Source organism: Gobio gobio (genome assembly GCF_949357685.1).
Source record: "Gobio gobio genome assembly, chromosome: 10".
Classification (NCBI taxonomy): Eukaryota; Metazoa; Chordata; class Actinopteri; order Cypriniformes; family Gobionidae; genus Gobio; species Gobio gobio.
Window position 1 is genome coordinate 38,162,862 of NC_137116.1, and position 22,551 is coordinate 38,185,412.

Sequence of the window (22,551 nt, forward strand, 5' to 3'; positions counted from 1 at the left end):
CTACAAATCACCCTCAGCCATGTTATAGCAATATATTCTGTTTGTCAAAAGATTTCATGACTACTTTTTACTTAAAATTATTATATAAAGCTCTAGCTGTTCAGTTTGTAGCCCGCTGGGACTGGGAGCCATGTGAAAGTGTTTCCATTGAGGTCTGTGGTTTACATTACATGAAGAGACTTTAGAGTTTTGATCTACAAATCATACACAGTTCCATCTTTGTGGTAGTTGTAGTTCTTTAGTTGTAGTATTTTTTAACTACGTAAAACGGCCCACTTTGTCTGACGGTACTTCCTATTGCGCTGTTTTATAAAACCGTATATTTTTTAAACAAATTATAACGTTTTATCAAAAAACGAATGATTTTTTAATTAGGTTATCAAATGAATGTCGGAATGTGTTTGAGATTACATTATTACAAAACGCGCGAGCACAATTCTTTCAGTGCGCATAGCCGCTGACAGCGCACGCGCGCTGGTGACGTCGCAGTGTTTTGCTGGGGATGCGCGCACACGTGAGCGCTGTTCTTTTCATTGCTAGAGTAAAATAATCCAGTTCACACCTGCGAGGGTCTCCCTGTTAGGGGTGCCAGCAGATGTCTAAATAGACCGCCGTGTGCTGTCATCCAGTCCTGGTCCGTTTCTTTTCTCTGGTGGATCGGCTGTACGCTGTGAGTTCACATAAAGATGTTTATGTGTGTGGGTTAGCATTCGTTTTTAGTTAGCCTTAGCATGTAGCCTCATATCACCTCTGTCAGACTTAAAACTCTCACCTGTTCACACCAACACTTAGATGAATTTATACGAAGAAAATAATAAATACGAAGAAACGAGTCCTGTTTTCCGTCTGTAGTAACACTCAGGCGTAATGTCCATCAGCCTACATCTATGTACACATTTTCTAAAATATTTTACTGTTTATATATTTACATTGCTGTATTATGTTTCAGAATGTGTTTCTTTCTAAGATGCTGATGGAAAGATTAATGTATCCTAAAGAATGTGCAGTGAGCTGTTTCATTGAGACAGATTTTTTTGGTTAATCCTTGAAAGTAACTTTCTCTACAAATGTCAACATACAGCTGCCAATTTCTGAGCTAATACAGATACAAAAAATGGACACTAACGATCTGATCTTAAAGGGATAGTCCACTCAATAATAAAAATCCTGTCATCATTTACCTACCCTTATGTCTTTCCAAACTTTCTTTCTGGTTTATCTTGAAATAAGATATTTTGAAGAATGTCGGTAACCAAACAGTTTTGGTTCCCATTGACTTTCATTGTATTTTTTGTCCATACAATGAAAGTTAGTGGGAACTAAAACTTTTTAGTTACCGACATTCTTCGAAATGTCTTCCTTTATGTTCCACCGAAGAAAGAAAGTAATACGAGTTTGGATTTTTTTTTTTGTGTATTTGGGATCGGCTGTGTTGGTACAAAGTGGTCACTGATTGGTGTGTCCTGCAGAAATCATCATCCTGCAGTGCCTGAGGCTTTGTCACTCCACCCCACCCCCTGTCGTCATGGCGCCCAAGGACATCATGACCAATTCACACGCCAAATCCATTTTGAATGCCATGAACGCCCTAAGAAAGAGCAACACGCTGTGTGACATCACTCTGAGGGTGGAGGGCACAGATTTCCCGGCCCACCGCATTGTGTTGGCAGCCTGCAGTGATTATTTCTGTGCCATGTTCACCAGTGAGGTAACAAACACCCTCTATATCCACACTCAACCCTCGCATGTTACAGAACAGACTGTGGTCTTAGCTGGAGCGGTCTCTTCACAATTTATGTCTAAAAACTATAAAGACCTACCCGAATGTCAATGAAAAGCCTTCATTTGAGTATGATTGTATTAAAATAACCTCCTTTGGGGTCCTGACGTGCAAGTTAGCCGGCATTCTTCAACATTTCCTGGCCTCTGTCCACCAAATATCCATATAAAAAAAATTGGCTCTAACTTTGTTGCAATTCTGCTCCTTCACAGTAGGAGGTGCAGCCAGGCAGTCTCTTATTCTCAGATATGTTGAAGCTGGTTCAGTGCTACTAGAGTGAACACGACACATGCATTCAAGCTAGATGCCAACTGATTGATGATAATGTTGTACAATGTAAGAGAAATTGTTTTATAGCATAATATAGGGATCAGTGCTGGGCAATATTTGATTACATGTAATCTGGATTATGTAATCAGATTCCAAAAATTTTAATTAGGGCCCGAGCACTGATGGTGTGAGGTTTGCTCGGTCTATTATTCTTCTTCTCCGAGATTTTTGAGGGCCTAAACATGCTCGAAAACTCACACGTCAGAAGTGGCGAAAATGTATGCCTGATATAGGTTTTAGAATTAGGCATAGCAAAATGGCAGTGTCACCTGCAATAATTTTTAATTAAGCGCCGCTCGCACTGCATTTCACATACAAGCATGTAACAGCCCAATACCTACAAAAAATGTCCCTTGGAGCAAAATCTGAAACCCAACAGGAAGTGGGATATTTTAAATTTTCTCTGCAAGATTTTTGCAGTTTTTGCCATTTCCAGATTTTGTACTTTAACAAAATCCTCCTAGAGATTTAATCGGATCATCATCAAATTTGGTATGTCTAATCTAAAGGCCTTTGCGACGTTAAATTAGGGCTGGACAATTAATCTGGACAATTGATGCCTTAAGGGTAAGCAGAAAAACATAACATTTTCGTTTTTGGGCGAACTATCCCTTTAATCGTAATCAAGGTAAAATGTTCAATTAATCAAGATTTTTATTTTTGGTCACATCGTTACAGCCCTACATTAAATTGTGAAGATCTTGAGTTTTCCTTGAAGGGAGTGTCCGTGGCAGCCTGAAAAAGTCTTGGTGTTTCACCATGAAACAGGAAGTTGTTGTAAGTCAGGCATACAATGTCCAATCTGCCCCAAACCTCAAGACATCTACATGCCAATATTCAGTTACAGTCATAGAGCCACCTGTGGGCAACAGGAAATGGCACGCTTTACACTGTAGTTCACTCCCTGAAACGCATTTTAAATATGCCACGAAGTACCAAACATGCTAGAAACACTTTAAATAATGCAAAACCCCTTGGCTAAGTGCTAATGTATGCGATTAACACCACGAAGCAGGAAGTTGTTGTAACTCAGGCATACAATGTCCGATCTGCCTTAAACTTCACAGGATAATAGTCCTGACCTGAAGACATCTACATGGAAATATCCAGTTATTGTCAAAGTGCCACCTGCTGGCTGCAGGAAGGGTGGCACATTGAAGTGTCATTTTCTCCTTTATTCACCCGCTTAAATGCACGTCACCCACTATTCACTGTTTTTCCACACAGGGCCACTGGGTGGAGGTGTCCCTGGGTGCAAGGGCCCTTTCATCGCTGCTGGCAGCTTTAATTTAGATTATATTACATTTGAAAATACTCCTACTCTGACTACAGTTACTTTTCTATTGATTACATGATTACTGCCCGGTTTCACAGACAAGACTTAAGCTAGTCCCAGACTAAAATGCATTATTTAGCTGTTTTAACTGATTACTACTTGTGCTGGCAAATTTTAAGTAGTCTTAAAATAGGTCAGTGTCATTGTTTTGTCTCAAGATGCACACCAGTAATGTTTTTTGAAGGCACATTTATAAAAGCTACTTAATTGTCTTAATTTAACCAAGGCCTAGTCCTGGCTTAATCTTAGCCCTGTCTGTGAAACCGGGCCTATATGTTTGCATTGGCATTAAATTATTCATAATATTTTACACTTTTCTTTCTGTAAAAGACAAAGTCTACTGCTTGTATACATTCATAAGGTCTTCCAGGTTTGGTGGAATTGCACACACAGACCAGCCACTAGTCACTAGTCCTATCACTGAAAACTGAGAACAGCATTTGATCACAGGTCAAGCGTTTTCTCAACATTGGAACATTTCAAATCTAATCAACTCCTGACAAACAAAATCATTATTTGAATTATAACTCAGTGAGTCATTCAACCTTGTATTACTGTATCTGGAAGGCTTTTGTCTTTCACATTAAAATGTACAAATTCAAGTCTTTCATTATTTACATGCAATGCTAGTCTGGTCCTACCAGACTCTCGTACATTTCATTTGTACCGAGAGTCTGGCCACTCTCCATTGACAAGTGTTTACTTCCTTGAAGGCGGGTACTCTGTTGAAGTTTAAAACTATTGCATCTGCCCAGAGCCACTCTGGATCTGCCATAACCCATCGCTAACGTTTGGTCGTGACGTATGTCATCTCAAAATAGCGCACGACATCAACGTCATTGTTCTCAGCCACTCCCTCTGTTCGCTGATTGGACCGGTTAAAATTTGACCGGAGAAAACCAGAGAATATACTGCAGTCCCAGACGGAGTACTTAAAGAAAATGAAAATTGAGCGGAAGTATGTAGAAGGGCGGAGCCAGGCTAATGCAATGCTGGGATTCCCCAACTTTATTGTCAGCTGAACCTATTTGCCCTAATATATTTACATATATTTATATTTACATTTACATACATTTATAATACGGCCTGATATTTTAAGTTAGTAAGTAAGGTCAATAATAAAATTTAGTTAATAATAATAAAAAATATTTAGTATCTTTAGTAAATGTTTTATTTTGATTGTTTTTATTTTACAATTATTTATTTACATTTTTATGATTTAATTACTTAATAGCTCTTCGTTATACTCACAAAGCCCAGTATGGGAAAACCTGACGTAATGTAATATTTAAAGCAATTTATGTTCTTGAAAACAAAGAATGGAATATATATATATATATATATATATATATATATATATATATATATATATATATATATATATATATATATATATATATATATATATATATATATATATATATATATATATTATATATAATTATTATTTTAATTTGAACTTTATAATTCATACACATTTTGTTCAGCTGATGACGTTTAATGTACCTGACAGCCTCTGTAGTCCTATTCATCTACGCGTAAAAGCTCAAGGTGTTATTACTAATGTCATAGAATAAAACGTGAAAATATTTTGAGCTTGTGTTCACTAAATACCTTATTTCAGGCATTTATCCAAAAAAAAAAGCTATTGACTTCAGGACAAAGGACTTCAGGACTAACTTGTTTTTGCCTACAAAGTGCGCCATCCCTGCAGCAGTCTATAATGATAATATTATAGCTGTGGTGATATATTAGGGTAGAAATATGCATTTGATGTCCTTATCACTTATTTTTGTTTTGGTTATTTGTTACAGTTGTAGCTTTTGTTTTGTACTCTCAATCAGAAATGCTGGTTCCGGAAAGCTGGCCTATTTCTTATTGGTCAGTTTTTTTTCCCCAGACAAAGGGAAGGAAATCAACAGTGTAAAAAAACGTGTGACAGCTTTGCCTAAAGTGTGAATAAATCCCTAAGAATGCATCATTTTTTAATTTACAGTTTAAGTTGTGTTTTGATTTAAATGTGCTTGTAAAAAGAAAAGGCAGCCTTTTTTAATGTCAGTCTATTTTCTTGTTACTCTATAGCTTGCTGAAAAAGGGAAGTCCTTTGTGGACATTCAGGGCCTCACAGCGTCCACCATGGAGATCCTGCTGGATTTTGTTTACACCGAGACGGTGCTGGTTACTGTAGAAAACGTTCAGGAGCTGCTGCCCGCTGCCTGTCTCCTGCAGCTTAAAGGTACAAACTCACAAACCAGCCCAGCTCACATTGTTGTTTCTTTGTTATTGGATTCTAACATTAACAAACCCATTTCATGTTTGAGAGCTGATTACAGGTCATATTTATTTATATAGCGCTTTATACAATACAGATTTTTTTCAAAGCAGCTTTACACTGATAACAGGAAAATGATGCATTTCGGCTGTTGTTCAGCTGAAGTCAGTGTTGATTCAGTTCCATTGTAAAGATCATCAATTATTAAATTAACGTTAGTTCATTTCAAATTTAAAGCAGTTCTGCGAAACAATGATGTCATCGTCCAGCAATACAACGTTTATCCATTTTTATATGTGCTTAAAGTGAAAAACAAGATCAGCACATCTAAATAAAGAAATTCTTATTATTCTTATTAATCTTATTTTATTTATTTTTTTACCTGTGATGTATATGATTTTACATGTGGCATTTAAAAAAACAATATTCTGCATGATTTGATTGTTTTTCTGTTATGATGGAATGAACATTGCATGCTTGCTGAGATCAGAGCATGATAGGGAGTCACTGAGACTCTTAATTATAAAGCAGACAAACACAAGCACAAACCTGCATGATATCAGGGTGCAATTATTGCCAGAGACCTGCTATTACAGCTCAGCTGCTGAAGATAAAGATTAGAGAAGAATTTGATTGATCTCTGTTTTTTTTATTCAATTTGTGTCTGTCTCCACAATAGAAAAAAAACAAAAGACAGATTTTGCCATTTTTAGAAAACATTAACAGACGTATCTTTAAAGGTGCAGTAAGCAATTTTTTTTAAAAATTGGATCGGACCGAGCACTAGGGGTGGGAGAAAAAATCGATGCATTGTGATTTCTCTCCAACGATTCTGGATCGATTCATAGAATTTCATTATCAATTCTGAACTTAGTTTTTGACCGCAGATGCGTGTGCTTTAGCAACACCCGTATTCTGCTTGCTTCCAATTCCTCACACACACACACACACACACACACACACACACACACAGACCACATGAACATTCCATAAAATATCTTTTATAAAGTTCGGAAAGGTTGAAGCGAATTACAAGGACTTTTTCATTGCACAGGATATGCGGTGTGGGAAACGCACGCTTTGCAGTGTGCGGTCATGTCCGCCTGTATTTTCTTTACGAATGATCAATGAAGGCGTCATTTATATCATTTGGAATGCTGTGGGCTTATATATTAAAAATATGAAACTTACTGACTGTAGGCTGCTTTCAATTTCAAATGCTCATGTGCGCTTTGTGAAGTGCCGAGTTCACAAAGCCGAGTTCACACTGCACGTCAGGACAAACTCGTCAGATCACTGTTCCTTTCGGTTTAAGAGGGGTGCGATAAACCTTTTCATGAACTGATCAAACGAAAAATTCCACCATGTAAACAACCTGATCCGATTACTTTGAATGTACGTCCTTCTGTGACGTGATATACAGCACGCACCTCCATCACTGAAGAGTGCATGCCACGCTCACACCAGGCTATAATGTTGATGAGAGGAAAGTTGAATTGAAATTGAAATCGGTTTAAGAGGGGTGGGATAAACCTTTTCATGAAGTAAATTTTTCTAAAGTGTTAAACTTTTTATTTTGTTACAAGTTATGAACATAATGTTGGAATAATGACACAGACATTGCCTGGCTACACTATCTCATCTTGACAGCGTTTGTCCCATGCTTCAACTGCACCTGACAGAAGAATTAATTTTTCTGAGGCGATTCTTACACTTTACAACAAATAATAAATAGCTTTTATAAAACTGTATAAGTCCTGGTGGCTGCTGAGAGTTGCCATGGCAACGGGGAACATTCAAGTTGCTGGAGAGGATATGTCGACATTTCTCTCTGTTTCTCGTAAGTTATATATTAAAAAAAAAGTTCAACAACTACTTCAAATTGGTTAAGTAACATTACCCACAGTCTACTTTAATTAACTTTTGTTAATATTTATACCTCTGTGATAATGGTATTTTTCCTTAATCGTCTGAAATATCTATGCGTTTAGTATTTATCTAACGTACTAGTAATTATGCTGAGCACGTCTTGAATGTTTTCATTCATGTTTCACCGTATATCCTATGTTTTTATTAATAATTTGGGTGCATTTTGTTAATTTTGTGTTTTTCAAAATAAATGAATTGAATTAATTTTGAGTCCGCATTCATCATAGACCCTTTTCACAGACTGATGACGTGTTTTAATGCGGTAGAGAGCTGAAGGTAGAGACGCGGTATCAAAAGCCCACCCACACTCTCGCAGATGAAGAACAATTCATCATGTCGGTGTGAAATAAAGAGATCCCGAAAAAAGTATGTTAGTGCCTCAGTGACAACTTCACTCTATCTCAGCTGTCAATCATGACGTCATGATGAAATCATTGTGATAAAAACTGCCTACAATGACAGAAACTAACTTTGGGAAACAATTATTTGAAGTAATTTGATTGTATAGTGTGTCTCGCGTCCATTAGAAAACACAGAGGGGTGGGTGTTATGACCTATACTGGGACCAACCACCTGGGGTCGATCAAGGCGCGGAGGCTTCAGTTTCTGATAGGAGTGCTACAGGCTTGTTAACAACTATAATAGTTAACCCAACTATGACGACTTCCGCTCTGAGAAACCCGAAAATGTGAAAAGGGTCCATTCACAGCTGTTGAAATCAAGTGGGTAATCCTACACCCGGAAAACGTACCTTCCATAGGGGCAGCCATTGCTAACCAAGCCATCACCTGCTGTCAGCATCCCATTGACTCCCATTCATTTGGAGTCACTTAGACAGCGAATGACTTTACATCTGAGGCGTTTAAAGACTCCATTTGTCCATTGCTTATTTCTAAAGAAACATGACAATGTATAAAAGGCTCCATTACCTTTTATCTTACACTATCGCCCTGTAGAAGTTGTTTTTGTAAAAATAGGCTAACGATTGCGTCATAACCAGTCGTGCAGTAGAGAAATTACCATATATTCCTGTATAGACAGGATGCATTAACTTAAAATGGCGCACTGGCATTCAATTTTAAAATAAAGAAATACTATGCAAAATGACACAATAATTAGTCAGAATACTTACCAAAAGTTGCCCCTACTTACGCTCTCCGTCTCTGCAAGATTCGGTGATTCAGATTTCACTTTGCACAACTACTAGAAGACTTACAACTGTCAGACAGGTTGCTCACGTCACATCTACGTCGTCAAGCTCAGTCTGAGGCTGCGCAGTACGCTCAGCCATCAGGAAGTGAGTGCTTCTAATTGACTTCATTTTTCTGCGTTGAAGTCTATGGGGTCGCTGTGTCTATTTCTTTTACTGTCTATGGTTGAAATAGCCATTGTATAGGACATAAATGAGGTTAAACTACTGCATGTCCGCCCACAGAAAAATAAATATAAAAATGACCAACACAGAAATATTGATCCATGAAAGTCGCAGTTACTATAACTGGCAACGTTACGAATCTGATGCGGCAAACAAACTGTGTGCGCATGTCACAAAATGATTCCGATTGAAAGCATCAGCACATGTAAACACCAAATCGGTTTATCATGTAAGCAGTCCACTGAATCTTTCAAGCGGAATGATAAAAAAAGGGCGCATGTAAACGTGGCTACTGATATTCTGGTGTATATCTCCTCCCCGAACTTCCCGTTCCTGCTGCCCTGTATCTTGCGCTCTCATTGGCTGTAGGTCACTCTAACTAACTCAAAAAATCCCTGTGAAAAAACCTAAAAGCTTTTGAAAGTTGAGCTCTATGTCCTGAAATTGAAACGTTTATGTTTGGCACAAACAAAATGTAGCTTGACACCCAGGTAACACCTGCTCCCAACACACCCTGCTGTCAAAAATGCTGGTGGCAGATTAAGCTTCTGTGTTACTTTGAGCAGTATAACTTTGAGTTTGAGTTTGCGTCTTCATATCAGCTTGATGCATTTATTCAATTTGCCTGTTGAGTGGATGTTATTCTGCTGTTTTTAATGCACAAATAAACGGATGTTAGTGTGTGTTTGTGTTTGTTCTTCACAGGTGTGAAGAGGGCTTGCTGTGATTTTCTTAATAGTCAGTTAGATCCATCAAACTGTCTGGGAATCAGAGACTTTGCAGAAACGCACAACTGTCTGGACTTGATGCAGGCTGCTGAACTGTTCTCACAAAAGCATTTTGCTGAGGTGGTGCAACAGGAAGAGTTTATGCTGCTCAGTCAGAATGAAGTGGAAAAACTCATCAAGTGTGATGAGATCCAGGTGAGATTGTCTGCTCTCTTTCATTCTGAATGAGTCCCTGCCTTCAAGTGCACCTGGGAAACTCGTACCTTTAAGTTATTGCGACAATGCCACACATTCAAGTCGGAAACATAACAAGGAAGTAGTCATGAATTATATTGTGAAAAGGATACACAAATTACTACATCTGAATTCCGAATGACAAAAAAATTATAATTTCAATCACTTATTAATAGATGGTACCTAAATGTTTGTGTTGCATAAAGAAAAACATGAAAGTTGAGTGATTACCTTTACACTTGTTGTCTACCAGTTGTTCCGTACATGACCCCTTTAAAATGATCTAAATACAGCCTGTAAAATTCAACTTGCAAAGTCATTCTTTACCATTCACTACAGACTTGTGTATCATCTAGAATTCGGAATTCATTTTGTATATATGACTTTGCCTGGTCATTTATGTGCTTGAAACTTGTAATTACAATATTTCTGACGGCACAAGCGAATTTAAAAAGATATTATTATAGAACATACACATTAGTTTACATTTCTTCTGGTTGGAGTTGTACACATAGGAACCAGTTCAGGTTGGTTTTGAGTACCATATTTCTCCATAAGTTTGAAATGTCTTTCTTTTGTGGTTTTTTTATTTATTAGTAAAGACAAGTAAAAACGCAAGTGCAGACCAGTAACACCCCCTCGACTTGTTTTATGCACACATGGACTATCTCAGACAAAAACCAAGTACATTTTGTGTTGTTAAATTCTTATCTTTCACCACGGTCCATTAATTCTGAAGGTGTAATTACAACGTTTGGACTTACATTTATGGTTGCAGGCTGAAGTCACAGATCTAAACCATGAAAATTAGAAGCAACAAGTTAGTTTTGCCACTGAGGTTTGTGCCTCAACAAATCTGAATGTTACTGTACATGTGTAGGTTGACTCAGAGGAGCCTGTATTCGAGGCAGTTCTTAACTGGGTGAAGCACAACAGAAAAGAGAGAGAGCCGTACCTGCCTGATCTACTGGAGTATGTGCGCATGCCGCTGCTCACCCCACGATACATCACTGATGTCATTGACATAGAGGTCAGCTTCTGCCCAATACACGCTGCCTGTATGAATGTAAAGGATGCTGCAGTTGCAAAATTTGATGTTCCCACCTGTGTTTTTATTTTATGTGTATTATTGCATGATGTTGCATATCTGTGTTTCAGCCATTAATACGCTGCAGTTTGCCATGTCGAGATTTGGTGGACGAAGCAAAGAAGTTTCACCTCCGCCCAGAGTTGCGCAGCGAGATGCAGAGTCCTCGAACCCAAGCGAGACTCGGTCTGATGCCTCTGTGTGTTTTCAATATTTAGGCCTGAAATCCTTCTAATTAATCCTCAAAATATATCATTCATTATGTCAGTTCACTCTTTCGCTGAATCAGTTTTGCATGTCTTAACGTGTTTGTGATTTTCTTGTGAAGCCTCGTACAACTACTTTCTAACACTGGATGGGTTTTAGGTGCCAAAGAGGTTCTGTTGGTTATCGGAGGATTTGGCAGCCAGCAATCACCCATAGACGTTGTTGAGAAGTATGATCCCAAAACTCGAGAATGGAGCTTTCTTCCTGTGAGTTATGTTGTCCATTTAATTAAACATTTCCCCAGTGTCAGTGGACAAACTGAAGCCAACATGTCTGTTTAGGAGAGGAAAGACGGCAAAGAGATTTCTCTCAAAACATCTTTTATGTTCCAGAACATTGCAAGGAAGCGACGCTACGTCGCTACCGTCGCCCTGAATGATCGTGTTTACGTTATCGGTGGCTATGACGGCCGATCGCGGTTGAGTTCGGTTGAGTGTTTGGACTACACAGCCGATGAAGATGGAGTCTGGTACTCTGTCGCCACAATGAATGTACGCAGAGGCCTTGCTGGAGCTACAACCCTCGGAGGTACCTATTCTGTATAGGGAAATAAAACCCCTACTTGTACATTCGTAGTGGTTTCTTTTGGATTCTGGGTCAAGATGGGTTGCATTTATGAACATTTTCAGGTACATGAGCATTGAATGCAGCAGTACAGTTCACATAAGACTGAAACTAAATCTCCCAACAAAACAAGTTCAGTGAGTTTGAATTATGTGGGTTTTGTGGATGTAGAGCAGGATGATTTTCTTCACACAGTGTTCTTAGGCTACATCGCCTGAAGCGCTTTTCTTTTGTAAGTTGGTTGAGCAAAGCTTCTCTTTTACAGATATGATCTATGTTGCGGGTGGATTCGATGGTAGTCGACGTCACACCAGCATGGAGCGTTATGACCCCAATATTGACCAGTGGAGCATGCTGGGAGATATGCAGACTGCCAGAGAGGGAGCAGGACTTGTCGTAGCAAGCGGCCTCATTTACTGTTTAGGTAGTGTTTTAGTAGTTGTTAAATGTAAATGAATATGACTGGAAAGTATGGGCATTTCCTCTTGTGTTCTTGTGCTGAGAAACCAGTAATACAGTCCTAACTAGCGTTGATAATGGCAGGGACTCAAAAGGCTAGACACAGTCATGTTCAGATAGACATGCAGCTTTTCAGACATGGTAAACATTGTGTTGTTGTGACTTCAGGTGGTTATGATGGTCTGAACATCCTGAATTCTGTAGAGCGGTATGACCCTCACACAGGACACTGGACCAGCGTCACTCCCATGGCCAACAAACGCTCAGGTACACTCTCAGTCTCCTTTTTAACACATTAAATATAATATCCTACGTCCTAAAATATTTGTGAATATATATATATATATATATATATATATATATATATATATATATATATATATATATATATATATATATATATATATATATATATATACATTTCTGTATAGTGTGTGTTGCATATATACAAAAAAAAAAAACATTTGAAAGGTAGTATATGTTTTTCTCAAATTAGTTTTGAGATCAAACAATATTTGACAAACCCTGATTTATGTGTTACAGGGGCTGGTGTGGCTTTGCTGAATGATCACATATATGTTGTCGGAGGGTTTGACGGCACAGCCCACCTGTCTTCCGTAGAGGTGTACAACATCCGCACAGACTATTGGACCACTGTGGCCAATATGACCACACCCCGCTGCTACGTAGGAGCCACAGTTCTAAGGGGCCGCCTTTATGCCATTGCAGGGTAAGATGTCAATGTAGAACACTGAACCGTTCTCATTTGTGTTTGTGCTGTTGTTACGACCAGAAAATAAATGTATGACTTAAAGCGTTAGTTCACCCAAAAATGAAAATTCTGTCATTAATTACTTACCGTCATGTCGTTCAACACCCGTAAGACCTCCGTTCATCTTCAGAACACAAATGTAGATATTTAAGTTGAAATCCGATGGCTCAGGAAGGCCTCCATTGGCACAATGCACTGTACACTCTCAAGACCCATAAAATGTACTAAAGACGTCATTACAAAGTACATCTCACGCTTCGCTAATCGCTCACGCTAACGCTTCAAAGCTTCATGATGCGGTGTTTTGAAATCGGTCATCACTATATAAGTTGTTATTTAGGTTTTTTTGCGCACAAAAACTATTCTTGTCGATTCATAAACTTATTGTAGAACCACTGTAGTGAAATGGACTTTGTAACAACGTCTTTAGTACCTTTCATGGGTCTTGAGAGTGTAAAGTGCATTGTGCCAATGGAGGCCTTTCTGAGCCATCGGATTTCAACTAAAATCTTCATTTGAGTTCCGAAGATGAACGGAGGTCTTACGGGTGTCGAACGACATGACGGTAAGTCATTAATGACAGAATTTTCATTTTTGGGTTAACTAACCTTTTAATCTTTTGCTTTTGATATTGCGTCTGTTCTTTCTGCAGATATGATGGGAACTCGCTGCTCAGCAGCATTGAATGTTACGACCCTGTGATTGACAGCTGGGAAGTGGTGACTTCAATGGCAACACAACGCTGTGATGCAGGAGTTTGTGTGCTTAGAGAAAAATGAGAAGACAAACTCTTCTGACATGGAGGCGCTTTATAATGACATCTGGACGCTGGAATCTGTGCTCCACTGCTCAGTGGAGCATCAGATCCCATTACCAGCCTTTTTATGACTCCTTTCCTCTTTGGATTTACGTTTTTTTGCCATCTGAGATCTCAGTCCTTGTTTTCCCTTAATGAGGAAGAAAAACACTAACTTTATGATACAGTCAACATGTGTGTTTCACCACCATGTTTTGTCCTCTTCATACAGAGTTCTGCGATTTTTGATTACTTGTAAGATTCACTCAGTTATGTCCTCTAAAGTGCAATATAATAATCTACTGGTGTCAAAAATGTCTCCGAGAAGAGACGAGTATGTGTATGCCTTACTGCCCAAGTGACTGAATCCTTCCTGAAGGAGAGAATATTGTCAGATTTATCAGGATGTGACAGCAGAGGTGCTTTGTGTGATCCTGTCTGTAATATCCGTTATGACATTTTCGTCATCAACTCTGGTTGCTGGGGCTCCTCGACCCTTTATCAACGTGCCTGATGCACCAGGGATTTTTTTTCTGTCATGTACAGAACCATCAGCGAGATATCATGAAGCCAGTGTGCTGGTGTTGTAAGTGTTTGGTAGTGTGACTCTGAATGCATGGGTCAATTTAGCTTTGCCCTCTCAGTGAAAAGTGTCTTGTTAAATACTGGAAACTGACCCATTAATATGAATGAAGGATGACGTGCATGGTGGATGTTCTGCAGTATATCATTGATGTGGTATGCTGTTTTAATAGTGATTCCATGATAAAGACAATAAAGGAAAAGTCTGTTTATCATGTAACACAACTGAAGCCTGTACAGACGTTTCACATCATCAGCTTACCTGTGAGATTGTTTTAAAATAGGAGATGCTAGAAATCAGTCTCAAGTCACGCTTGCTGAATATTGCCATGGTAGCTGCACTCCCTCTGGCAAAATGACAAAGAAATATTTGAATTACTGTCTAGTGAATTTGCTATTATTTCATAAAACGTTTAAAGACCCATTGAAATTGTTAGATTTGCAGTTTTCTTTATTGTGCTGACGTACTTCCTACTGAAACAGGAAGTTGAGACGATATGTATCTAATGCTGCCTTCAAGTACACCTGGGAAACTCAAACCTTAGATGTTCATTATGGTGACATCACGCATTCAAGTCAGAAACAACACAGAGGTAGCCTAAACGAAGCAGAAGAATTATACTGAACAATAAACCCAAATATCTACATCTGAATTTATAATTATAATAAAATATGAATCAGCTCACTAATCTGTAAATTTTGTTTAGACCAATCTTTCCAACGTCACAACTCAGCAACTTGTGTATCATCTAAAATTCAGAGTTTCCCACTTGTAAATACAACTCTGCTCAGTCTTCATGTGCTCAGAACTCACTTGAAGGCCACATACTTGTTATGCTGCCTTCACATGCTATCGGGAATTTCGTACTTCCCACTTCCGATGGTGTGCTTACAAGCTCTAACTTGAGAGGGCCTTTTAACTTGAGAGGGCGTTCCAATGTTGCCAAACCCCTCCCTCTGAAAATACTCAATTTTTCATAAAAAGTCACCAAATATCAAAATAAGGTATAAACAGGCATGCATAAGTTTTTTTTTATTTTTTTTTTATGAATGAATGAAATGGGGGACACCCATTTATAATGTTGCAAAAGCTTTATATTTCAGATAAATGCTGTTCTTTTGAACTTTCTATTCATTAAATAATTATCCTGAAACAAAATTGTACACTGAAACTGTTTTCAACATTTATAGTAATCATAAATGTTTCTTGAGCAACAAATTGGCATATTATAATGATTTCTGAACGATCATATGACTATTATGCTGAAAATTCAGCTTTGAATCACAAATAAATTGCATTAAATTGTTTTAAGTTTTAATTGTACAAATATTTCACAATAATACTGTTTTTGCTGTATTTTGGATCAAATAAATGCAGCCTTGGTGAGCAGAAGAGACTTCTTTCAAAAACAATCAAAATAGTTCAGTTTCCAAACTTTTGACTGGTAGTGTATGTGAACTTGAACACATTTTATTTTACATTTGATTAATTATTTCAAAGGATATCCTTCAGGAGTGTGCATTAAGTTGTCACTCAGTAAACATACGTGTGAGTGTGTCATAGTAGTATTATGTTATACTACAGGGCTGTACCAACCAGCCAGAGTTTAATTGCCCAAATAAAAAAAATCGGTAATTTTATTTAAATATAGGCAAAATAGCTCCTTGTTGCAAAACATGAATAAAAGTCGCAGCAAAAATGAGAAAGTGGCAAAATTTGGTGACAAAATCCCCAAATTGGCAACATGTCCCATTTTTTATTCAAGAAACTAGGCAGCACGTGAAGGCAGCATTATTTACAGGTGACATTTGGAGGAGGGACATGCTCATTCTAGAGATCATTTGATTGGACAAAAAAAATCTGTATAGCGCATGATGAGTCATTAGGCCTTTTTCCCTACATGAGCAGGGCTATAAACTTTAAACTTGTTTATCTGATAAACGTTAGAATTTAGGAGTACTTTAGCAAAATACGCAAGGAAGACACATAACCATACATTTGTTTTTATGGAGTCTTTAAAAGGTTTGTTTTACTAAGTGCTTTCATAGTTTCCCTATTACCCTGTATAATAATGTTAAAGAGCTTTTGTGAAGAAAAGCTGTCGAACAAAAGAAATGGGACTAATTTGAACTTTCCAAGGAAACTTTCCCTTCTTGTGACGAAAATATACTAATAATTCAGCTCTCAGATAACCTATTTTCTTATCAGGATTCTCAGGAAAAGGTAAGGGCTTTTTAGAAAAAAAAATCTATTTTGCTCTCGAGAACGGTTAGAAATGTCGCAACACTTTTAAATCTAAAATGGATGTTTAGTTTCACCAATCATATGGCGAGGAGGATGTTGATGCTGCTGCTGGCCAATCGCGAGCTGCAGCGGCGGCGAGAGCGCGCACGCGAGTATATAGACTGAACCGCGGACCTTTGGTCTCTCATTGCTGTGTTGGCGGAGACACGTTGCGCGTCTGCACTCAACGGAGCTCAAAAACTTTTGGTGAATTTTCCCACCGAAAGACCTTTACGTTTCTTAAAAAAAAACTTGTATCCACGAAGACTAAGTCACAATGGTAAGTGAGACTCAAGTCTCTGAAATATTAATACTTTATAGCTTTAACGATAAAAAGTCAAACGTGGTCTTTTTGTCTCAGTTATTTTTTAATTAGCATTTTATTAAACCGTATTTTACTTCGTAGTCGTTTACTTTGAAGCATCTTAAAGGGGCAGCTCACTTAAATGTAAAAGTTCTGTCATTCACCCCAATGTAACGTTACTATAAAACCAGTATGACTTTCGCTCTTCCGTGTAACACAAAATGAGATTTTTGCAGATTGACAGTCTGCATTCACGTTTAAAAAGATGTAACGTAACTCACTGTCAGTACTTCAGGAGGGGGGGAAATCAAACCGGTTTGGAGTAAAACGAGGGAGACTTAATTTTGATTAAACTATTACTTTAGACATTAACGCCACAAAAGTTAGTCACATTATCAACTTTATATAACGATTGCACGCGTCGTTTTATGTCGCCATCTCTTCCGTGTCTTCACTTTAATGTGAAATATTTCTTGTCCTCAATGCAGGAAGTGTGACTCTTATGTTGGTGACCTTTGAAAATTAATATAACAAAATGTTTTCCTTACCGGAATGTATGATTAGAGCGTAAAGTGATATAACTCAGAAGTTGCGCATGAGGAATTCATGGCATCCCACCGCGGAGGCCGTTCACGCGCGCGGTCCGGTGGGAGCGCGAGGCTGGGGGATGGGAGTCTGCTGACTTTTACAGACTTTTAGCCCTCAAGCTACTCTAGGAGCAGTTGTTCTTTTAAAATGCGGTTACTTGTTTGTGTCGTTGCTTTGATGTTGGCGGCCGAAAAAAATCTTCTCCTCTTCCTCTATTGTGCCATTAGTTCAGCCTGGCTCCTTCCTGTCGCCCATTTTACGATAATAGAGCGCGCGCACTCAGTCACTTTCCTACTGTTTTTCACAAAAAGTTATGATTTAAATGTTCCTGGGAGATTTTCTCTCTTCTCCAGAGTTTCTCTTGGAAGGAAAATGTTCCAAACTAGTTTTTTTTTTTCTTCCTTCCATGGAACACAAAAGGACATCAGTAAGAATTGACTTCTTCAGTCACCCGCTCCATATAAATAAAGTGAATGAAGAATGGTGTCGCTCATTTTGTGTTCCGCTGAAGAAAGTCACACAGGTTTGGAACATTCCTCAACCATCATTTTATCACCAGTAGGAACGTTAAGATGAGGAAGTGAAATTCAAATAATTTCTGATAGAGATTCAGCAAGTACATTCACTGGATATTATTTGGTCTTCAGATCAGACTGAAGAAGGATTTATTCGCTAAAATGCAGGAATATGGCTCGGGTGTTCGCTAGTGCCATTCAGTCTCGCCTTTCAGCTCCATTTAGTGATTGAACTGTAACTATAGTTTCAAGTTCTGCTGCATAAGCAAGATAGGACTTAAATTAGTGTCAACTTCAATGGGTTCAAGGTCAATATCTCACATTTAATCGACTCCAACTTGACAAACACTAATCTCATTTCAAGACTATGGCCATTATTTTTATTACTTGTCACTGAAAAGCTGCCTGACGAAAAAATAGCAGTCTTTTTATGTAATGGCTTTGGACACACAAACATTTCATTTATTTTAAAACAAAATGTGATGTAAAAAATTAATTCAACTGTGAGACTACCCATATTGAGGTCACCAGGTTCATGGGCTTGGAGGCAGCAGTTGGTTGGCAGCCATTTAAAGCACTTTGTATTTCTTTGTGTAGCGTGAGTGCATCTCCATCCATGTGGGCCAGGCCGGAGTACAGATTGGCAATGCATGCTGGGAGTTGTATTGCCTGGAGCATGGCATCCAGCCTGATGGCAATATGCCGAGTGATAAGGTCTCTGGTGGTGTGGATGACTCCTTCAACACTTTCTTCAGTGAGACTGGCTCTGGGAAGCATGTGCCACGAGCTGTGTTTGTGGATCTGGAGCCTGCAGTCATTGGTAAATGGTTATTGGAACTATCAACATCATATAAATACTATCCTGTAGCAAACCAGTTTTATTACCGTTGAAATGTATGTGTACTTTGACCAACATTCAGAGTGCAAATAGTTGCACTTAACCCTTAATCGTCCCTTGGGGTCCAGCTGACCCCACTGGACTTTTCCTCCATTTTTTAAAAGTGTTCCCTTCATCTCAGGGCCATGAGACTCGGTGACTTCCTAAATAATCTATCTAAACATGCACACAAAAAAAACCTGGGCTTGATTTGGTTGTTCTAAAGGTGTGTAAAAAAAAATCTACCGTTTAAGTCCCTCGGGGTCAGATTGACCCCACATTGAAAATGAATGGGAAAGTGTAAAAAATACATTTTTTTTTTTTGTTCACTTTTTTTGTCAATTTTTTTTTACTAAATCCAGTATAAATCTGAAAATTTCCACATTTATATCAAGGTCTGGTCCTAGAGCATAAATACAAAGTAGAACGAACTTTCTGTCTCACACACACACACACACACACGTGTGTGACTGCAACAGAGAGCATTTTTATAGAAACTGGCATAAATCTGAAAGATTTTCATACATAAATGAAGTACTAATACTAGAGCACAAATGCAATATGGAACAAGCATGTTCACGCACAAACACAGGTGTCTGGAGCATTTTTTTGGATTTTGGCAATGAATGGGAAAATGTAAAAAAAGCTTTTTTTTTTCACTTTGTTTGTAAAAAAAAATCAACTAAATCCAGTATAAATCTGAAAATGTCTACATTTATATCAAGATCTGGTCCTAGAGCATAAACACAGTGGAACGAACTTTCTGTCTCGTGCACACACACTCAAACACACACATGTGTGTGACTGCAACAGAGAGCATTTTTATAGAAACTGGCAAATAAAATCAACAAAACTGGCATAAATCTGAAAAAATTCCATACATAAATGAAGGACAAATACTAGAGCACAAATGCAACATGGAACAATCATGAGAAAGAGGGGAAAGGGTAAATAAAAGAAAGATGAAAGGCGGCTTAACTTTTGCATAACTTCCCTATGGACCTCTATTGGATAATGTGGTCATTGCACTCTCTTTCTCTTTAACTATAATTCCTAAAGTTTTTCCACAAACCTACAGATGGCGGTATTCTATCCCTAACACATAGAGTAATGTCCAAAAACTATTTATATTTATTTTAGATCATCATTCAAGTGATTTTTTTTTTCATAAAAAAATGATTTTAAATGAGCCAATTTATGACATAGTTAAGTATTTGTGCAGTAAATGGGTAAAAAACTACCAAATACCCACAAAAACACAGCATAAATGTATAGTTGAGAAGTAAATAAAAAAAATGATATAGTTTTCCATGTAAAAAAATTATATTTCCTTATGCAATCGCTCTGTAAAAGTTTGGGGTCTATCTGACCCCAAGGGACTCGAATGTAAACCCTACTTGAGGGGCGATTAAGGGTTAAGTTGGCATCCATGTTTTTTTTTTTTTTTTTTTAAGAGCTGAATATCAAAACGACCTGTATCTTATGTTTCAGATGAGGTACGGTCTGGAACCTACAAGCAACTGTTTCATCCGGAGCAGCTCATCTCTGGGAAGGAAGATGCAGCCAATAATTACGCCAGAGGCCATTACACTGTTGGCAAGGAGATTATTGATATGGTGCTGGAGCGTGTCCGCAAATTGGTATGAGCTATAAGGAAGGATGCACTGACTATTATAATTTTATTGTCAATATTAAAAAAATCAATGCAAATGCCTTAAAATTAAGCATTCAATCCTTAAGTTCTACAAGTGCATTTGGTTATCACATTATTTTGTACAGCATGAAAAATGGATATTCATTGAGATTTGCTAAAGATTACATTTAACTTATTAAATTAATGAAAAATGGATTGTGATTTGCTAAAAAAGAACATTTAATGTATTAAACGTTTTTAAAAGGAGAACTTTTCTCTTATCTTTTATTCCACAAAATATGGAAATGTCATGCCGGTTTTGAACAGCATGAGGGTAAACGATACATATCCCTTCACATAAGTGTAATTTAGACCAGTATATCTGATATACTCATTATTTCTTAATGTCCTCCTGATCTAGACAGACCAGTGCACCGGTCTCCAGGGTTTCCTAATTTTCCACAGTTTTGGTGGAGGCACTGGCTCTGGGTTCACGTCCCTCCTGATGGAGCGTCTCTCTGTCGACTACGGCAAGAAGTCCAAGCTTGAGTTTGCTATCTATCCTGCTCCTCAGGTCTCCACCGCTGTAGTTGAGCCTTATAACTCCATCCTAACCACCCACACCACCCTGGAACACTCTGACTGTGCTTTCATGGTAGATAACGAGGCAATCTACGACATCTGCCGCAGAAATCTTGACATCGAGCGCCCCAGCTACACCAATCTCAACCGTCTCATCGGTCAGATCGTGTCCTCCATCACCGCTTCACTGCGCTTTGATGGTGCCCTGAATGTCGATCTGACTGAGTTCCAGACCAACTTGGTGCCATATCCCAGAATTCACTTCCCCCTAGTCACATACTCTCCCATCATCTCTGCTGAGAAAGCCTACCATGAGCAGCTGTCCGTGTCTGAGATCACCAGCGCCTGCTTTGAGCCATCCAATCAGATGGTGAAGTGTGACCCCCGGCATGGGAAGTACATGGCCTGCTGTATGCTGTATCGTGGTGATGTCGTGCCCAAAGATGTCAATGCCGCTATTGCCAACATTAAGACCAAACGCTCCATCCAGTTTGTGGACTGGTGCCCAACTGGATTCAAGGTGGGAGAGATTGACAAGACGTTCAAGTGTCATTTATTGAAACTTCAGTCAAGTTAACAATGTGTCCTCTTTCTCAACAGGTTGGCATTAATTACCAGCCACCTACAGCGGTCCCTGGTGGAGACCTGGCCAAGGTACAAAGAGCTGTGTGCATGCTGAGCAACACCACGGCTATTGCCGAGGCCTGGGCCCGACTGGACCACAAGTTCGACTTGATGTACGCCAAGCGTGCTTTCGTGCACTGGTATGTCGGTGAAGGAATGGAAGAGGGAGAGTTCTCCGAGGCCAGAGAGGATCTTGCCGCACTGGAGAAAGATTATGAGGAGGTTGGCACAGAGTCTGTGGAGGATGAAGAGGAGGGAGAAGAGTATTAGAGATGCTTTAAGAGGCTGATCTGAGACCTACAGTCAGAAGAGAAACTAGTCCTAATCTAGCACTTACAAGCAGTATTTTACCTCTCCAATAGCAAGTTGCCTTCTGAAATCCCAATGATGGGGAACGATGCCCTGGTGTGTGTGATTTATAAATGTTCTGTTGTGTCAGGTTTTGTTCTTTTCTTTTCCTTCTATTCTGTCTGATTTCAAAGAAACGAGTTGCCAAAGGCATTTTGTCTGTGAACATTTTGTTTTGTAAGCTGTCTTTGTCTCTCACCCATGCTGTAAGTGATTTAATGCAGTTTCAGAATAAATTGTCATGTCTTATTTTGTACATACAATAATTCCTTAAAGAGAAATGAA

The 22,551-nt window shown here is 38.6% G+C and overlaps 2 protein-coding genes across 3 annotated transcripts; both read left to right on the plus strand.

Moving 5' to 3' along the window:
• Window positions 1-476: 476 nt before the first annotated feature.
• klhl12 (kelch-like family member 12) lies at window positions 477-14,477 on the plus strand. Of its 2 annotated transcripts, none has more exons than XM_079826947.1 (12): window positions 477-670; window positions 1,470-1,708; window positions 5,529-5,682; window positions 9,728-9,945; window positions 10,865-11,014; window positions 11,143-11,257; window positions 11,438-11,544; window positions 11,671-11,866; window positions 12,168-12,326; window positions 12,530-12,628; window positions 12,905-13,091; window positions 13,786-14,477. In XM_079826947.1, the coding sequence occupies exons 2-12, from the start codon at window positions 1,526-1,528 to the stop codon at window positions 13,910-13,912; spliced, it is 1,695 nt and encodes a 564-aa protein (XP_079683073.1). In that variant the 5' UTR covers window positions 477-670; window positions 1,470-1,525; the 3' UTR covers window positions 13,913-14,477. The 2 variants fall into 2 exon arrangements, with proteins under 2 accessions (XP_079683073.1, XP_079683074.1); XM_079826948.1 differs by having other exon boundaries at window positions 488-670; window positions 11,143-11,270; window positions 11,400-11,544.
• Window positions 14,478-16,886: 2,409 nt separating this feature from the next.
• Window positions 16,887-22,522, plus strand: tuba5 (tubulin alpha 5). The gene is made up of 5 exons (XM_079826953.1): window positions 16,887-17,075; window positions 18,800-19,022; window positions 20,571-20,719; window positions 21,134-21,814; window positions 21,895-22,522. The coding sequence occupies exons 1-5, from the start codon at window positions 17,073-17,075 to the stop codon at window positions 22,186-22,188; spliced, it is 1,350 nt and encodes a 449-aa protein (XP_079683079.1). The 5' UTR covers window positions 16,887-17,072; the 3' UTR covers window positions 22,189-22,522.
• The last annotated feature ends 29 nt before the right edge of the window (window positions 22,523-22,551 follow it).

Bases quoted from the DNA above. Each gene is read 5' to 3' on its own strand.
- tuba5 (XM_079826953.1), top strand. The intron at 19,023-20,570 runs GTAAATGGTTAT...CTTATGTTTCAG, and splicing joins TCTGGAGCCTGCAGTCATTG to ATGAGGTACGGTCTGGAACC. The intron at 20,720-21,133 runs GTATGAGCTATA...CTCCTGATCTAG, and splicing joins TGGAGCGTGTCCGCAAATTG to ACAGACCAGTGCACCGGTCT.
- klhl12 (XM_079826948.1), top strand. From the start codon at position 1,526: ATGGCGCCCAAGGACATCATGACCAATTCACACGCCAAATCCATTTTG. The intron at 11,015-11,142 runs GTCAGCTTCTGC...TCTGTGTTTCAG, and splicing joins CTGATGTCATTGACATAGAG to CCATTAATACGCTGCAGTTT. The intron at 11,271-11,399 runs GTGTGTTTTCAA...TTTCTTGTGAAG, and splicing joins AGACTCGGTCTGATGCCTCT to CCTCGTACAACTACTTTCTA.